General features: G+C 61.8%; 1 protein-coding gene across 1 annotated transcript in view; it reads left to right on the top strand.

Annotated features, from left to right (window-relative positions):
* The window catches only part of PLEKHA6 (pleckstrin homology domain containing A6), a 35,924-nt gene extending 21,199 nt beyond the window's left edge, over nt 1–14,725 (top strand). Inside the window, 17 exon segments of the mRNA XM_037410511.1 lie at nt 107–193; nt 998–1,051; nt 3,216–3,296; nt 4,842–4,910; nt 5,347–5,427; nt 5,663–5,812; nt 6,247–6,342; nt 6,757–6,868; nt 7,026–7,165; nt 9,382–9,508; nt 9,637–9,746; nt 10,013–10,195; nt 10,348–10,512; nt 10,761–10,894; nt 11,035–11,177; nt 11,795–11,918; nt 12,468–14,725. Of these exon segments, the coding sequence (XP_037266408.1) occupies nt 107–193; nt 998–1,051; nt 3,216–3,296; nt 4,842–4,910; nt 5,347–5,427; nt 5,663–5,812; nt 6,247–6,342; nt 6,757–6,868; nt 7,026–7,165; nt 9,382–9,508; nt 9,637–9,746; nt 10,013–10,195; nt 10,348–10,512; nt 10,761–10,894; nt 11,035–11,177; nt 11,795–11,910 (1,848 nt within the window). The 3' untranslated portion in view covers nt 11,911–11,918; nt 12,468–14,725.
* Nucleotides 14,726–14,814: the final 89 nt, after the last annotated feature.

Raw genomic sequence — 14,814 nt, 5'->3', positions numbered from 1 at the left:
GCTGCAGGAGTGGGTTCTGCCCCTGCCTGCGCTTTCTGGCCTGTCCCACACCTCTCACATGTCTCTGGTTTTGGGGGGTGGGGTGGGGTGTCTCCTTTCTTCTCAGTATGACTATCTGGGCGACAGACGACCCGTTCCTGCAGGAATGTATCCGTACCACTACCCGGCATCCCCCACCATCCATGACAAAATGGTACGTATGCTGCTGGTGTCGGGGGGAGCCCTGGCAAACCGGGGTGCACACAGCCCCCCGGGGAGGTGGGCAGCGCGGGGGCTCCTTGCTCAGGTGGCTGAGGAGGAACCACTCTGCTCCAGGGGCAGCTTTTTGTGGGTCAGAGCTGGGCTGCTCTGGGGCAGATCAAGACCACGGGTCCTTTTACCGGTGTTTCTGGTCCCCCCTGGCCATACCCTGTGGAGATCCTTGTGGAAAGGCCCCCAGTCCCTGTCCTGAAACCCCCAGGTCGTGGGGGTACCCTTGGACCCCCGTATGCCCTGCGATGCTGGGCTGGGCTTGTCACCTCCAGGGTGGTCCCTGGCTGAGGCTGGCGTGCACCCTGCACCTCTCCCCCTCTTGCTTCCTCACTTCTGGCTAGAGCTGCTGCTTTTTCCTGCGTTGTGTTTCCCCTCACAGCGCTGAGGGGTTGGAGCCGGCGGGGTGAGACCAGCAGGTCCCCCCAGCAGAGCACAATCCTGAAACCATGGGGCAGGACCGGCCGTTGGAGGAGGGAGAAGCACGAGTTACCATAAGCTACCCATGCTGCCATCCATCCTCACTAGCCGCAGACGCAGGGAGAGGGCCCTGCCTCTTCCGAGGCACCGGTAGCCAGGAGGGAGAGCCGGGAGGAGAGTGTGTCTCCCGGCTCCGTGCCACGGAGGTGCCTTGCTTCCCCGGCCGAGAGGTCTTTGCATTTCCGTAGCCTTCACCTAACTGCTTTGCTTCTTCTTTTATATGTTTTGTGTGTTCGTTTCTTGCCGCATGCCTGCTGGCTCCTGGTAGGATGAACTTTTAGACCTTCAGTTGCAAAGAAACCTAGAGTATTTGGACCAGCAGGTAGGCAGAGCTGGCTGCAAGCCTCACGCTGCTTACGTCCCCATGTGCCCTGTCCCCAGCGGCATCGCCTTCCCTCCCAGCGCAGCATCTCTTCCCCTAACATCCATCCTCACACTTCTTGGCATTAAAGCAGCACGAGTTGTCCTTGGTTTGCTTCTTCCATCCTCCCCGTCTGTAGGGTTGCTCATTGCTTGGCAGAAAATCCCCCTTGCAGTGCCTTTTGTGTGGTGTGCTGGAGCCGGTGGGGGTCACTGGGGCAGCCCCCCACATGCCCAGGGCTGCAGGGAGCTGCCCCCGGGGTGCAGGGGAGGCAGCCGGCTCTGAAGCCCTCCCCAGGTCGGTCTGCACCATGCTGGCCCGGGGCGGTGCAGGACACCGGTGCGTGGTGCCAGCGTGGCCGTGCTGGATGGTGTGTCAGCACACGCAGCAGTGCTCCAGCATCGGTGTGAGCTGGGCTGCTGCAGCTGTCCCAGGGCTGGTGCCCCCTATGCAGGGGGTGGCCGGGGGGGAGCTGGATGGGTGCGAGGTGTTTTTGGTGACGTGCTGGGCCCTGCTCTCCTCCTCAAAGGCGAGGGGCTTGATGCAGGGTGGGCGTGAGGCACCAGCCGGCACCGATACCAAAGCAGCAGCTCTCAGGTTTTTGCATGCCAGATGGTGTTTGGAGGAAAGCTGTGAAGTGACTTCATCCCAGGAGTGGGGTGGGGGCAATCCGGCTGGGAGAGACCCCCAGGACAGGGACCAGCAGGGACCAGCTGAAGTCAAAGCCAGGGACAGGAGCTGTCGGCTGGTGCTGCAGCCAGGCGCGTACCCGCAAAAGCCAGGCTTGCACTAAGGGAGCTTCTCCAGAGACAATCTCATTAGTCTGCAAATCTCCATCGGTGCAGTAATCGCCAAGATCTGTGTCTGCCTTGGAGCAGAGCCAAGGACAGGCAGGAGCACTCGCTGCAATAAAAGCTCTCTGGATTATTTCACAGCCATCGGCAGCAATGCAGGCTCTCCGAGGCTCTTTAAAACTCCCGAAAAAAAGCCTTTGCATCCCCTCCTCCGCTCCTGCTGACCTCTGGAGAAACTAATTCAAAGTGATGCTGTCAAGTCTCTCTTTTCAAACAGCTTGCTGCTTTATTTTCTCTCTCCTGGCTTGTCCGGTCATGGGGACGGCTCCGTCAGCTGCACATCACCTTGCTGACCTGCACCCAGTCAGGGTTTGGTCCCTGGTTTGTGCTTAAACTGCCATCACCCCTTGGACCTTGAAGGGTCCTGGGTGTGAGGGGCTTCCCTTGCATCATCTGCTGTGGGCTCCTGCAGTGTTCCTGCAGGCAGAGGCAGCGATGAAGCTCCAGTCCCACCGATGGGTCCCTGTGGCCACTGTTGGCTGCGCGGTGCCGCAGCAGCGCACCAAGGGCAGCAGACCCCTCTGGGTGGTGGGGATGTGATCGGACACCAGGGTTGGGGTCTGTCCCGCTCCCCTGGTGGGCTGGGCACAGTTCAGGGCAGTGCTGCAGGCCAGCTGCAGCTCTGGGAGGTACAGGCATGCCCAATGCCATCACCTCCTTGCAGCACGGCCACAATATGCTGTCCCTGCAGGAGCACCCTGTTCCCACCCAGCTGCTCAAGGCTGGTCGACTGGAGAGGGGACGCTGCTGTCCCCGGTGCCAGGCTTCAGTCACCGTCCCCTGTGCCTGGAGCTCGTTTGTGCCTTGAGTGGGGCCGTGCCAGCCCCGGCTCTGTGCCAGGGCAGGACACAGAGCCATCTGTCAGTGAGGGGCAGGACCCGTCTGTCTGTCTGCTGGGACCACACTGTGCGCTGCAGCCATGGGCGTCTCTGTGCAAGCTTGTGTCTGTGTGTGCACTTTGCTGCCGCCCAGCTTGGAGCTGGCTCGGTTTTATCTGTGTTTTCCCCTCAACAAAGTTTTCAGGGCATGCAACCAGCCCAGGATACTCTTGAGTATGTAAAATGGAGCAGCAGCAGCCTGGGGCAGCCATCCCCACGTGGCTCAAGCCCCTGGGACATCTCTTGGAGGTGGCATCTTGCAGCCGGATGCCCTGAGGGCTCCTGGACTGAGCCGCCTCACCGCTCAGACAGCACCCCAGCACCCAGCACCACCGCAGCACCACGGAGCGCATCTCTGCTGACCTCTGAACTTTCCTTCCCTGTCTGCCACAGATGAGCGAGAGCGAAACCCTGATCAGTATGGTGAACAGGATGGTGGAGACCTCCTCCCCTAGGGCTCAGCTCTACATGCAAGTAAGCCTCCGGCCGCCGGGCCGTGCATGGCTCGTGCATGGCAGCCACGCCAGCCGCCCCCCACTCCATCCCTGAGGTCACCTCCTGTCATTTCCACTCATGCAGACTCCAACATCCATGCGGCTCCAGCACATCATGCTCTCGGGGACCTGCTAGTCCATCACAGGCTTTGCTAATCCATCAATGAGCCACTAAAACCCAGTAAATCCTTGTGCTGAGAGCACAAGGTGAGGATGCAGCAGTCCTGAACTCTCATGCTCGTTTGGGCTGGACTCGGGTGCTTTGCTCACCCTTCATTTGCCATCATGTTGGTGAGGGAAGGAGAAGGTGTGAGATGACACAGAGACAGGGAATCCAGCCCAAGGCTCGTAAACCAAAGCATTAACTCCTGACCAAGGAGAGGAAACAGCCTTTTCCCCCCTGAGGCTCTGGCCCATTTGTTTCCTCCACCAGAGAGGGCTGCAAAAGCATTGGGATGTCCCTCCTGATGTTCGATGTTTGGCTGCAGCTCAAAGCGCAGGCGGGTCCCGTCACCTGGGAACGTGTCCCTGGATTGCTGCAACCTGCAGCCCATCATGCTGCCAGCCCTGGGCAGAGGGGTCGTGGGGCCCCACCGTGCAGCCCAGGGCATCTCCTTGGCTGTGCGAGTGTGCAGCAGCCAGGCAGTCACTGGGGGTCTCCGATGAAGGGAAGGTGCCTGTTTCCATCTGCTGTGTGCAGGGAGCAGGGACATGCTGGAGGGTGAAGCTGGAGCTGCTGAGATGCTCTCGCTGGTGGAGCTCCCTGCCCAGCGGCAGCAGCATCCCCATCCGCCAGGCTCTGCCTCCAGCCGTGCTGGGCATTTCCCAGGTTCAGGTCTCTTTGCATTTTCCTATGGTTTTAAATGGCTCTGAAGTAACATCTTGCTTTCTAGTAATAATGATCCCCTTCTTCCTATCTTGTGCCTTTCATCTTGAGATCTTGGAGGCATTTAATTGTTGAGGTCCCATTAGTAATTTAGATTTCCAGGAAAGGAAAATGACTCACAGAGAAGCCGGATGGTAAACAGGCTCTTATGCAGCAGCTGATTTATAGGTGTTTCCACTCTGCTAAGTGGGATTACAGCGTAATCTTTCTGCCTTTGTTTCCCTGCCTGTGAAATGGTGGCAGTTACACACTAGGCAGTTAATGATTCACGAGGCATCTCTTTAACTCGGCTCTTGGCGTCCTGTGGTGAGGTTGTCTCCAGCTAATTCCCGTGGCTTGCCCACCCGATGGGCAGTGGGGCTGGGAACGGGGAGGGAGGTTGTGCCTTCATCCGAGCCACCGGGCAGAGCCAGGGCGAGAGCTCCAGCACCGACATCCCATGCTGCCTGCAGCGCTCACTGCCTCCCGACTGATGCCGGTGCCTGCCCGGCCGTGCCGGCTGTGGGGAGCACATGCCGCCCCCGGAGATGTGGCTCTCGCCTCTCTCCCCACTCACGGGGATGGGGGAGAGGGGCTGGGACCTGCCTCACCTTCCCCAGGGGCTCCCGGAGCTGGGCTCACCCCAGGCTCTGCTTGCAGGTGACACCCTTCCCGGAGGCCTACAGGGAGACACTGCATGCCTACAAGATAAGCGAGCAAGACACCGATGTAAGAGCAAATGTCCGTCCTGCGTGTCCCCTCTCTGCCCCGTGCTTTTGCCCCCGTCCCCTGCAAAAGATCTGCTCTCCCTATAGAGCTGTGCCAAGTGCTCCTGCACAGCCCGGGTGGGAGCTGGTGCTGTCCCAGGTGTGGTGTGTGCCGCCTGGGGACTAAATCCTCCGTGGAGCTTAGCTGCTTGGTCTTGTCCCGTGTCCAGATTTGACCCGTGTCACCCTGGCCAGGGCTCAAGTCCCTGCAATGAGAGCAGGAGGCTGGAAACCCTCCCCAGGACCAGGCGTTGTCCCATCAATCCAGCCCTGTGGGCCACGTCCCGGCTGCATCCCGTCTCTCGTGGCTGAGCACGGAGCTGTTGGCACGGGTGCAGCCCACACACCGCCTTGCTGGGCTCTCATCCTCTCCCTTTCTCTTTCCCTCCCGGGCACAGAAGCTGCTGGGGAAGCTCTGTGAGCAGAACAAGGTGCTACGGGAGCAGGAGAGGCTGGTGCAGCAGCTCCGAGCAGAGAAGGTACGTGCTGGGCAGCTCAAGCGACAGTCCGGGGTGGGCCGTGCTGCACGGTCCCAGGCAGCAACTGCTTTGCAAGGAAGCAACGTGTCCTGCTCTCCTGGGGACAGCTCAGCGGGGCTGGGGGTGATGCCCTGGCCCTGCCACAGTCCCAGGACTCCCCACGTGTTAATGGCCCGTTAAGGAGAGGAACTGTAGCTCCTGCACCAGCCAGGCTCTCACGGCTGCATCCCCCTAGGAGAGCCTGGAGAGTGCCCTGATGGGGACGCACCAGGAGCTGGAGATGTTTGGGAGCCAGCCCGCCTACCCAGAGAAGCTGCTGCACAAGAAGGAATCGCTCCAGAACCAGCTCATCAATATCCGTGTGGAGCTGTCGCAGGCCAGCACGGTAACGGGCTCCCCGTCCGCTGCAGTCCCTGGCTGTGGGTCTCTCCCCTGCCTGGTCCCTTTTCTCCCTTCCTGTAAAAAAACAGGCAGGGAAATCCCCTTGGCTGGCTGGGGACCTAGACAAGCCGAAGTCCCTCAGTGGGGACAAAGCGAATTAACCCTTGTGGTGAGCTGGCACACATGCCCCGAGCCATCTCGGCTCCTGCTTCCATCCCTGCTGTGCCAGGGTGCTGTCGGCACCTGGCATTCCCATGGGCACAGCGGAGCTGGGACCCCCTTGCTGCCACCCCCTCCTCAGCTTGGGGACGTTGTGCTGGGTGCAGCATCCTCCTGCTTTCCTGGGTGCTCCCACACTGTCCTGGCCAGGGCTGCTGCTAGTTGGGGGAGAAACCTGCCAAAGACCCCCCCCTAACCCACCTACCTGTGCCCCCCAAGGCCTTGGCAAATAGCACTGCTGAGTACGAGAGCCTGGAAAGCGAGGTGTCCACCCTGCACGACGACCTCTGGGAGCAGCTGAACCTGGACATCCAGGTGAGCAGGACCCCACCGGCACCAGGGTCCCTCCACTGATGGTGGAAGCCCCCTGGTTCCTTCAACCCTCTGCTCCCCCCGAGGAGCCGGTTTGCAAGTGGCTGCTCCATGCTCAGCCCTTGGTGTCCTGCTTTGGTCATGGGCAAGGACAGAGGGGCTGAGGAACCTGGGCACCATCGAGGGGCTGCAGCCCAGCGCTCTCTGTGCTGCTGAGGCTCCGTCAGCTCCCCCCAGCCCATGGCGGGTACCCAGAGAGTGGAACCATGGTTCCTGGCAGGCTGCGAGTCATGGGCATGACAGCTGAGAGCCCCCCAGGCTGTGTCTGCCCCAGCTGAGCACCCCCGGATCCCTCGGCTCGGCGTGGGGCTGACAGCGGTGGGAGCTGCTCTGACCGCTGCCTCTTCTCCCCTCCAGAACGAAATGCTCAACCGGCAGATCCAGAAGGAGATCTGGCGGATCCAGGACGTGATGGAGGGGCTGAGGAAGAACAACCCATCCCGTGGCACGGACACTGCCAAGCACAGAGGTGAGTGGGGTCCGTCCCTGCCCTTGCACAGCACAAACCCCAACGTGCCGTGGCTTGGGACATCCCCGGTGCCTGTGCTGCCACCAGGCAGACGGCAGCGCCAGCTCGGGGAGGTGGAGGCGTTGATGCACATGCTTATTTCTGCTTTTCTCCACAGTGGCCATTGGCCCCTCGGGGACGTACAGCTCCAACAGCCCTGCCAGCCCCCTGAGCTCAGCCAGCCTCACCAGCCCCCTCAGCCCCTTCTCCCTCGTCTCCGGCTCCCAGGGCTCACCCACCAAGCCAGGACCCAGCGAGGTGAGTGAGCCAGGGTGTCCCTAGGGAGCCTTTTGCCACCCGTGGATCCCCAGCCTGGCTCGCTAGCTGGCCCGAGCCCTTGCTCTTGGTGGATGGGTGGCCACCAGGCATGGAACGTGGCTGCGTTTCCTAGTGGTTTTGCCTGGGGACACAGTTTTGGCCACATCCATGGGCTACGTGTCCCTCAGTGACATCAGGGTCCACGGTCCTTGCAGGGGATGCGGCTGGGCTTTGCAGCCTTTGGGCTCCTGCATCAAGCAGCCCTGAAGGCTGAGAGCTGCTCAGCTCCAGCCTTTGGCTTCAGGACCGGCTCCTGCTGCCACCTCAGCCCCCTCTTGCTGCCCTTGCTGGTCTCACCTTCATCCACTTGGAGTTTAGGGTGGAATTTGGGGACTCCCCCACCCCACCTGGCTGCACAGAGGTGATGGCAATGTCTCCTGGGGGCTGCCAGCCCCAAGCTCGGGAGCCCCTGAGCCCTGCCTGGCCTTGCTGCCCTGGGGACGTGCAGCAGCAAGGGCAGCGCAGGAGGTGGGGAGCACTGTCCCCCTCTGCATGGGGACATGGAGACCACGGAGCCCTGGGGAGTGGCAACTGGCTGCTCTTCCTCCTCCCTTCCTTGGCTCGACGCTTCCACTGTGTGTGTCTCGATCTTTTTCTAACTCTCTCTTCCTTCCCGGCTCTCAGTGTCTCTGCTCTCACGCCTCACGCTCCTCTCCACCCCAGGAACCAGGCCCGCCTCGACCTCCCCTCCCCAAGTCCTACGTACCCCTGGAGTCTCCTCCGACTGTTCCTCCGCTCCCCAGCGGAGCCGCCTCTGGCCGTACCCACCTCCCCTTCCTGGCAGCAAGGCGGCGAGGTGAAGAGGGGACAGGTACCGAAACCTCTCTAGAGCAGCCCTGCAGCGGCCGCCCCGTCCTCTTCCTCCCCGAAACCTCAGCTGGCAGGGGCTGGGATGAGGCAGGCGATGGGGCTGCCCACCCTCTGCTCTGGCAGTGGGGACAGGGACAGCGTGGAGGTGGCACTTAGCTAGGGGACGGCAGCAGGTGGCTGTACCTGCCCTCTTCAAGGGGAGCAATAGGCAGTGTGCCCCCAGCAGCCTCATCATGGCCCTCCTGTCCCCACCAGGTCCCCTGCACCCACATGCAGCACCCGCTGCGCTGGCTCAGGACAGGGGCTGGCTCCTCCTGGGCAGCCCCTGAAGCTGCTGTGGTCCCCAGCATCGGCCCCTCTGCTTTCCTCTGCCCTCACCTCTCTCGCTGTCCTTCTGCAGCACCGCTCCCCACTGTGTACTACTGGCAAGCTCTGTCAGTGGGGGTGACCCCCCCGGCTCCTGCCCACCCCGGGCAAACCTGGATTTGGGAATTCTTGGTCATGCCTTGGCCATGGTCCCACCAGGGGAAGGGGCCAGGTTTGGACAGCAGGAGACACAAGTGTCCTTGCAGCCAGGGGGTCAGGATGTGTGCATGTGGGGGCTGGCACTGCAAAGCTGTGGCCGTGCTGAGCTGGGAAGGGCTACGGACCCCGCAAGTGGCACCTCCGGCAGCCGTGCAGCTGTGGGGTGGCACAGTCGTGGTTGCGTGCTGACCCACAGGGTGTAAAGGGGTGTCGGGATGCATCGTGTCCCTGCAGAGCAACAGGGTGGTTCAGGGGGGCACGCTGGGCTCCTCGGCCTGTTGCCATACCTCTCCATCACACCAGCACCGGTGCCCAGGCTCTGGGCAGGCAAGAGGGGAAGGACCCCAAAATGTCCCATTGGTCACTCTCTGCTGCTGCATGGGGACTGTCCCGGGTTCTGCCCCTGTGGGATCCTGTCCCCTCCCGTGGGCATGGGATGTTGCTGGAGCTCAGCACAGAGCCAGGGTGTCCCTGTCCTGGAGCTCCTGGGTGCCACCTCTGAGCCGTGGTGGGCTTGTCACCCCTGCAGGAAGCCTTTCCCATGCGGGAGCCCGTCCTAGGGGGACAGTGATCGCTGCCCAACCCTGACAGCCAGGGCGTAGCAGGAACGAGAGCTGCAGAGCCCTGTCAGCCCCTCTCCATGCACATTTGGGGTGCACTGGTACCATCTGGCTGGCGTCTGTGTGTCCGTCTGCTCCCCGGAGTGTGTCTGTGGGCTGTATGTCACCCTGTGGCTGTGGAGAGCAGCGGGTCTGTCCCCAGGCAGAGCACGGTCCCCAGGCAGGAGAGGGGCTCACGGGGGACCTGCTTCCCTCCTGCAGCCCAAGCCAAGCTTCGAGCAGAGCAAGAAAGAGGCGCAGCGAGCAGCCCCCAGCGGCCCCCCAGCTGAGGGGCTCCTGCAGAGCCGGCAGGAGCAGGAGGGGGAGAAGCAAGCGGCTCTCAACAAGGGTATGGCACTGGGTCAGTGGGTCCCGCTCAGCGAGCTCCCTGTGCCAGCTGGGTACCCAGAATCTTGCTGGGACCCTGCCCTTGGTCCCCGGGGGGGGTTCAGCCTGACATTATGGTTTGCTCCACAGTAGGCATCGTCCCCCCCAGGACCAAGTCTCCGGCAGAGGAGGAGGTGGCGCGCACAGCCGGCGTGCCGAGGAGGAGCATCGGCGGCATGGCCAACGGGGTCAGCTCCCGGGTAGGGCTCGCCTTGAGGGGCTGGGGGCCGGGGTGGTGGGGCTGGGCTAGCAAAGCGGGGCTGTATTGCAGCCTGCGGTGAGGAGCCTGTGGCTACGTGGCTCCACATCTCACCATCCACCTCCTTGAGACCCTCTGGGCTATTTGGGCATCTCCCCCCCCCATCCCGAGAGCAGGCTGAATGCAGCAGCCCCTTGCAGAGGGGCGGCTGGGGTCCGACCCTGCTGCAGGCAGGGGTGCGTGACCGTGGGGCTGGGGTCTCCCCAGGAGAGACCAAAGAGTGCCGTGTTTGCCAACGAAACGAAGGTGAAGATGAGCGTGGAGGAGCAGATCGACCGCATGAAGCGCCACCAGAGTGGCTCGATGAAGGAGAAGCGGCGCAGCCTGCAGCTCCCCAGCAGCCAGCAGCCTGACACCCCCGGCACGAAGGCACCCGCCTCCTACAAGGTGGTGAGTCCCTGCACCGGCCGTGGGACTGGGGCAAACTGGTCTTTGCTTTGCAGAGTGCTCGAGGTCCCTGACAGAGCAGAGGGGACACTGGGGGCTGGGGCGGGGGACTGTGCCATGCCAAGGGGTCTCAGGGGAGCTGGGGTCCCCCGCAGGTGCGCCGGCACCGTAGCATCCATGAGGTGGACATCTCCGACCTGGAGGCAGCACTACGCTCTGATGACCCCAGCAAGGTCTACGAGACACCCCAGGAGGAGATCGCCCGGCTGCGCAAGATGGAGCTGGAGCCGCAGCACTACGACGTGGACATTAACAAGGAGGTGAGGACAGGCTGTCCTGGAGCAGCTGGCAGCTCGGGGACGGGGCATCCCTCCCTCCACACCCTGCACTGGGGGGGGGGTCAATCCATCCTCCTGCATCGGTTAGGGTCCTGAAGCTGCTGGCCATGCCCGGCCAGGGGCTGCCCTTACCCAGGCAGGTGCTGGGAGTGAGTGGGACAAGTGGGTGCTGGGGTGGGGGTGGGTCCTCTGTGGCCAGCACACAGCTCAGCCCTCGCTGCTGCACCCAGCTCTCCACGCCGGACAAAGTCCTCATCCCTGAGCGGTACATTGAACTGGAGCCTGATACGCCACTCAGCCCCGAGGAGATGAAGGAGAAGCAGAAGAAGGTGGAAAGGATCAAGACCCTCATTGCCAAATCCAGGTGAGGCTGCTGTGCCCATGCCCAGACGGGCCATCCCGGGGTGCACCCCACCACCCACCTGCACCCCTTCCCCGGCCATCTCCGCGGGGTCTGGCCCGCTGCGGCTGGGCACAGGTAGTGATGTCGGGTGTTCTGCGCAGCCTGCAGAACGTCATCCCCCTGGGCGAGGGGGAGGTGGATGCCCCCCAGGACCCCGAGACCCAGCTGCAGGAGCAGGAGAAGAGGATAGAGATCTCATGTGCTCTGGCTGCCGAGGCCTCGCGCCGGGGCCGCATGCTCTCGGGTAAGGCACGGGGGGGCACAGAGGGTCGGAGCCTGCCAGCCCCGTGGAGAGCAGACCACAGGTAGCGTTACGTGCCAGGAGGGCAGGGCGGATCAGGCAGGTGGGATGCAAGACTGGTTTATGGATGGACAGGCAGCAAAAGCAGCAGGGGGCCAATATGGGCAGGAGATTGGGCTGCACTGGTCCTGGGGCAGGGCACTGGTCAGTGGGAGAGCCAGCCTGGTGATGCCGGCAGCTGCCAGGACCTTGCCTGCGGTGCCGGGGGCTGCCTTCCCGTGCATCGCCGCTTTGGCTGGGCACAGGTTTCAGCACCTTGTCAGCAGCCTTGGCAAGGCTGCAGGATGGGAGCGCCTGGCCGTGCAGCACGCGGTGGCACACCGTGCCAGAGCCAGCATGGTGGCACGCCATGCCTTGTCCATGAGGAGCCCTGCGGGGAGCTCACGTGTGCGCGTGCGGCCGGGTGCCGCTGTGGCTGTTTGTCCTGACCGCGCTTGCTTCCCCCCTTCCTTCCTCTCCGTTTCCTCCCCTCCGCTAACCTCTCGCTGGGTCACCTCCTTCCCCTCGCCGCTGCCGGCAGCTTGTGTTCTTCACGCCCTTCTCCCATTTCTTGTTTCCAGCTCAATGCGCTACCCCAAGCCCTCCCACCTCCCCAGCCTCCCCGACTCCACCGACCAACCCCCTCTCGTCTGAAACATCCCGGGTCGCCGACAACAGCCATTTTATGCGTGTCTGAGCCATGAAGTAAGCACCTCTTCTCTCTACTTCATCCCATCCTCCCTCCATCCTGGGGGGCCGGGCGGGGGGCGCCTCTTCTGCGCCCGGCATCCGTCCATCACTGCTTGCTCCAGCTAACGTTGCCCGAGCCACGTCAGCCCCGTCTCCTCCCATGGACCAAGTGCAAGTGTTCTCCAAGGCAAAGCCCCCCGGGCTGGGTCAGCCAGGGACCCCAGCGGGGGTGGGGGGAGCTCAGCAGGCTGCCGCAGGCTGGGGACCCCATGCAGGGAGCAAAAGTTGCGGGGGGGGCAGGGTCTTGAGGCCGGGCTATGGGGGTACACCTGCCCTGGTATGTCCATGTTGGTAGCTGCAAAGTGGGGGGACAGAGTGTCCCCTTGCTCGGTTGGAGGTTACCCGCAGGGAGCTGGGGGCATAGAGCCAAATATGTGCTAGTTTTTCCTCTGAGCAGGGCAGGAGAGGGGTCCGGAGGGGGGGGGGGGGGGGGGGGGGGCACGGGGGCTGCCCCACCGCTGGGCAGCCCGTGCATAGCTCAGCCACGCTCTCCTCTCCCTCCAGCTCAAGCGCTGGCTGCTGCCGGCGCCATCAAGTTCCACGGGGCCACGTTTTAGCACCCCGACATGACACCGAACCTCTCGCCATCATTTTTGATTCTCCTGGACCCCCACCCCCTCCACTGATGGTGAGACCACCCGGCACGGCCGAGCGGGGAGATGCAGTACCAACAGCACCAGCTGCTCTACCCTGTCCTGGAGGAGATGTGTGAGCTCTGGGAGGCCGTTTGCTGGAGCGGGGCCCCCGAGGAGCCCCCAGGCTGCCAGCTGGCACAGGGACAGATCCACAGTGTCCTGGTGTCAGGCTTGCATGGACAGCCGGGCAGGGGCAGCTGCAGCAGTGGCCACTGGCACAGCAGCCATCTCCCTGCCAGGGCAGCCCTGGGGGAGCGTAGGACTCCCCGGGCTCCCCATGCTGATGCGTTGGTCTCCCAGAGGTCTGTGAAGGGGCTCTTCTGGATGGAGACCAGTCAGTGCCCACCACGGATGGTGCTTCCACCTTACACTGGACCTGGATGCTCCATCTCTGCTCCTCGGGCGCTTCTTCCCTTCCCTGTGCCCTGAATCTGCTTTTAGCATCCAGCTGGCTGGGGGTGGTTGCCGGCAGAGCCTGGCCTGTCCCATTGCTCCTCATGCTGGTGGCTCAGCAGGAGGAAGAAGGAGCTGTGTCGGGAAGAGGATGGATGGAGGTGGGACTGGAGGAGACATGGAGGTGCCGGGGGGGAGTGCTGCGCTTGGGGTCAGGGCGGTACAAGGGCTGCCTGGGGCACTGGTTTTGCCACTGGTGCGGAGCAGGAGGTCAAGGCAGGGACTTGGGATGTTGCACAGGAGCAGAGGAGCAGTGTGGGGAGCTGAGGTGGCTGGGCAGGGACGGCAAGCCGAGGGCTCGGCAGGGATCCCTTTGCAGTGGATGGGACAGTGATGACAAGGGGAAGGGGACTGTGGCCAGGCAGCAGCAGCAGGGCTCGTCCTCAGCGCGGGGAGAGCAGCATCTGGCTGCCCCCATCCTGCCGTCATCACCCTCTGCCTCAGCCCCCTGAAAATCTGGCGCTGCGTCTCACCCCAAGACCTTGCCATTGCACTCCAGACCCTTCGGTTTGTTGGTTTTCCTGTAGCACCTTGACCCTTTTCTTAGCTTTCTGGAGGGAGGAAAAAAAAGCTGGTTCTTCCAGGAAAGGTGGAATCCCTCGCAAGGTTTGCGCACTTGGCAGGGCTGCCCCGACAGGGCTGGGGCGAGCAAGGCAGATGGAGTGAGGAGCGAGGTACGTCCATCCTGCAGCGATTTCCCTACTAGCCTGATCCTGACACCCACCAGGACCCCTGCCCCGTGCTCCCCTCTCTGCATCCCCGTCACCCCCCACGCACCCCAACGTAGCAATACTGGTAGGAACCCAGGAGCCCCAAGTCCTGCTCCGCTCCCGAGCCTCCCGCAGCCCTCTTAGCTCATAAAGCTGGCCCCTTTATTTTGCTATTACATGCCTTAATATATGTTTTATGGAAATTATCATGTGATAATATATCTATATTTGTTTTTCTCTTCTTTTCTGGGAGGTACTGTTTGTGCTAAGCTCTCTCCGCAGGGTTGTTGGCACCAGCCCTGCCAATGAGTTACAAAAGCAGATTCTTTGCCAATTTATCAGAAGGAAAAAAAAAAAAAAAAAAAAAAAACAAACCTATTTAAAAAATATATATTTTTTCTGCTTTTATTAAAAGCAAATTTATTTAAAATAAAATATAAAAGAGACTGTAAGTTTTAAGAGATGATGCGTTTATTTCCCTGTCCCTGAGCGCAGTGGTGTGGCGGCCGGGGCGGGCTCCCCAGCTCGTGTAACTGGGGCAGACCCCACTTACACCGGCTGTGGGGACACCGCCGGCAGCGTGCTGGGGACTGCCAACATGCTGGGGACCATGGTGCGTGGCTGTGGCCCACACAGAGGCTGTGCTGCCCAGCAAGGAGCCCAAGGGGCACGCAGACCCGTAGGCAGCGATTCCTCCCGTCTCTGGGGACTGGAGGGGATGAGGAGCATCCCAGTGCTCCTGCCCCTGGTGTGCCTGGAGCCACCAGAAGGCTCCATGCCGTGGTGGCCGGGTCTGATCCCCATGATGTGAGTGCAGCTCGGTGCACCGGGACCCCATGGCTGCCCTATTGTGGAACCCGGCGGTTGTTACTTTGTTTTTTGATTTTGTTTTTTTTTAAAAAAAAAAAAAAAACAACAAACTTAATTCTTAATTTTATTTTGGTTATTATTTTTCATAACACTTCATATACCAGTGACTTGTAACCGAGAAAGGATTTGCATCGGGAGGAAATCTATTTATGCACTGGGGAGGGTGGGAGGGGAGGCATTTGT

Source organism: Falco rusticolus, chromosome 17 (assembly GCF_015220075.1).
Source record: "Falco rusticolus isolate bFalRus1 chromosome 17, bFalRus1.pri, whole genome shotgun sequence".
Classification (NCBI taxonomy): domain Eukaryota; kingdom Metazoa; phylum Chordata; class Aves; order Falconiformes; family Falconidae; genus Falco; species Falco rusticolus.
Note: the sequence above shows the minus strand (reverse complement) of the source record. Positions and strands in the feature narration are given on the sequence as shown.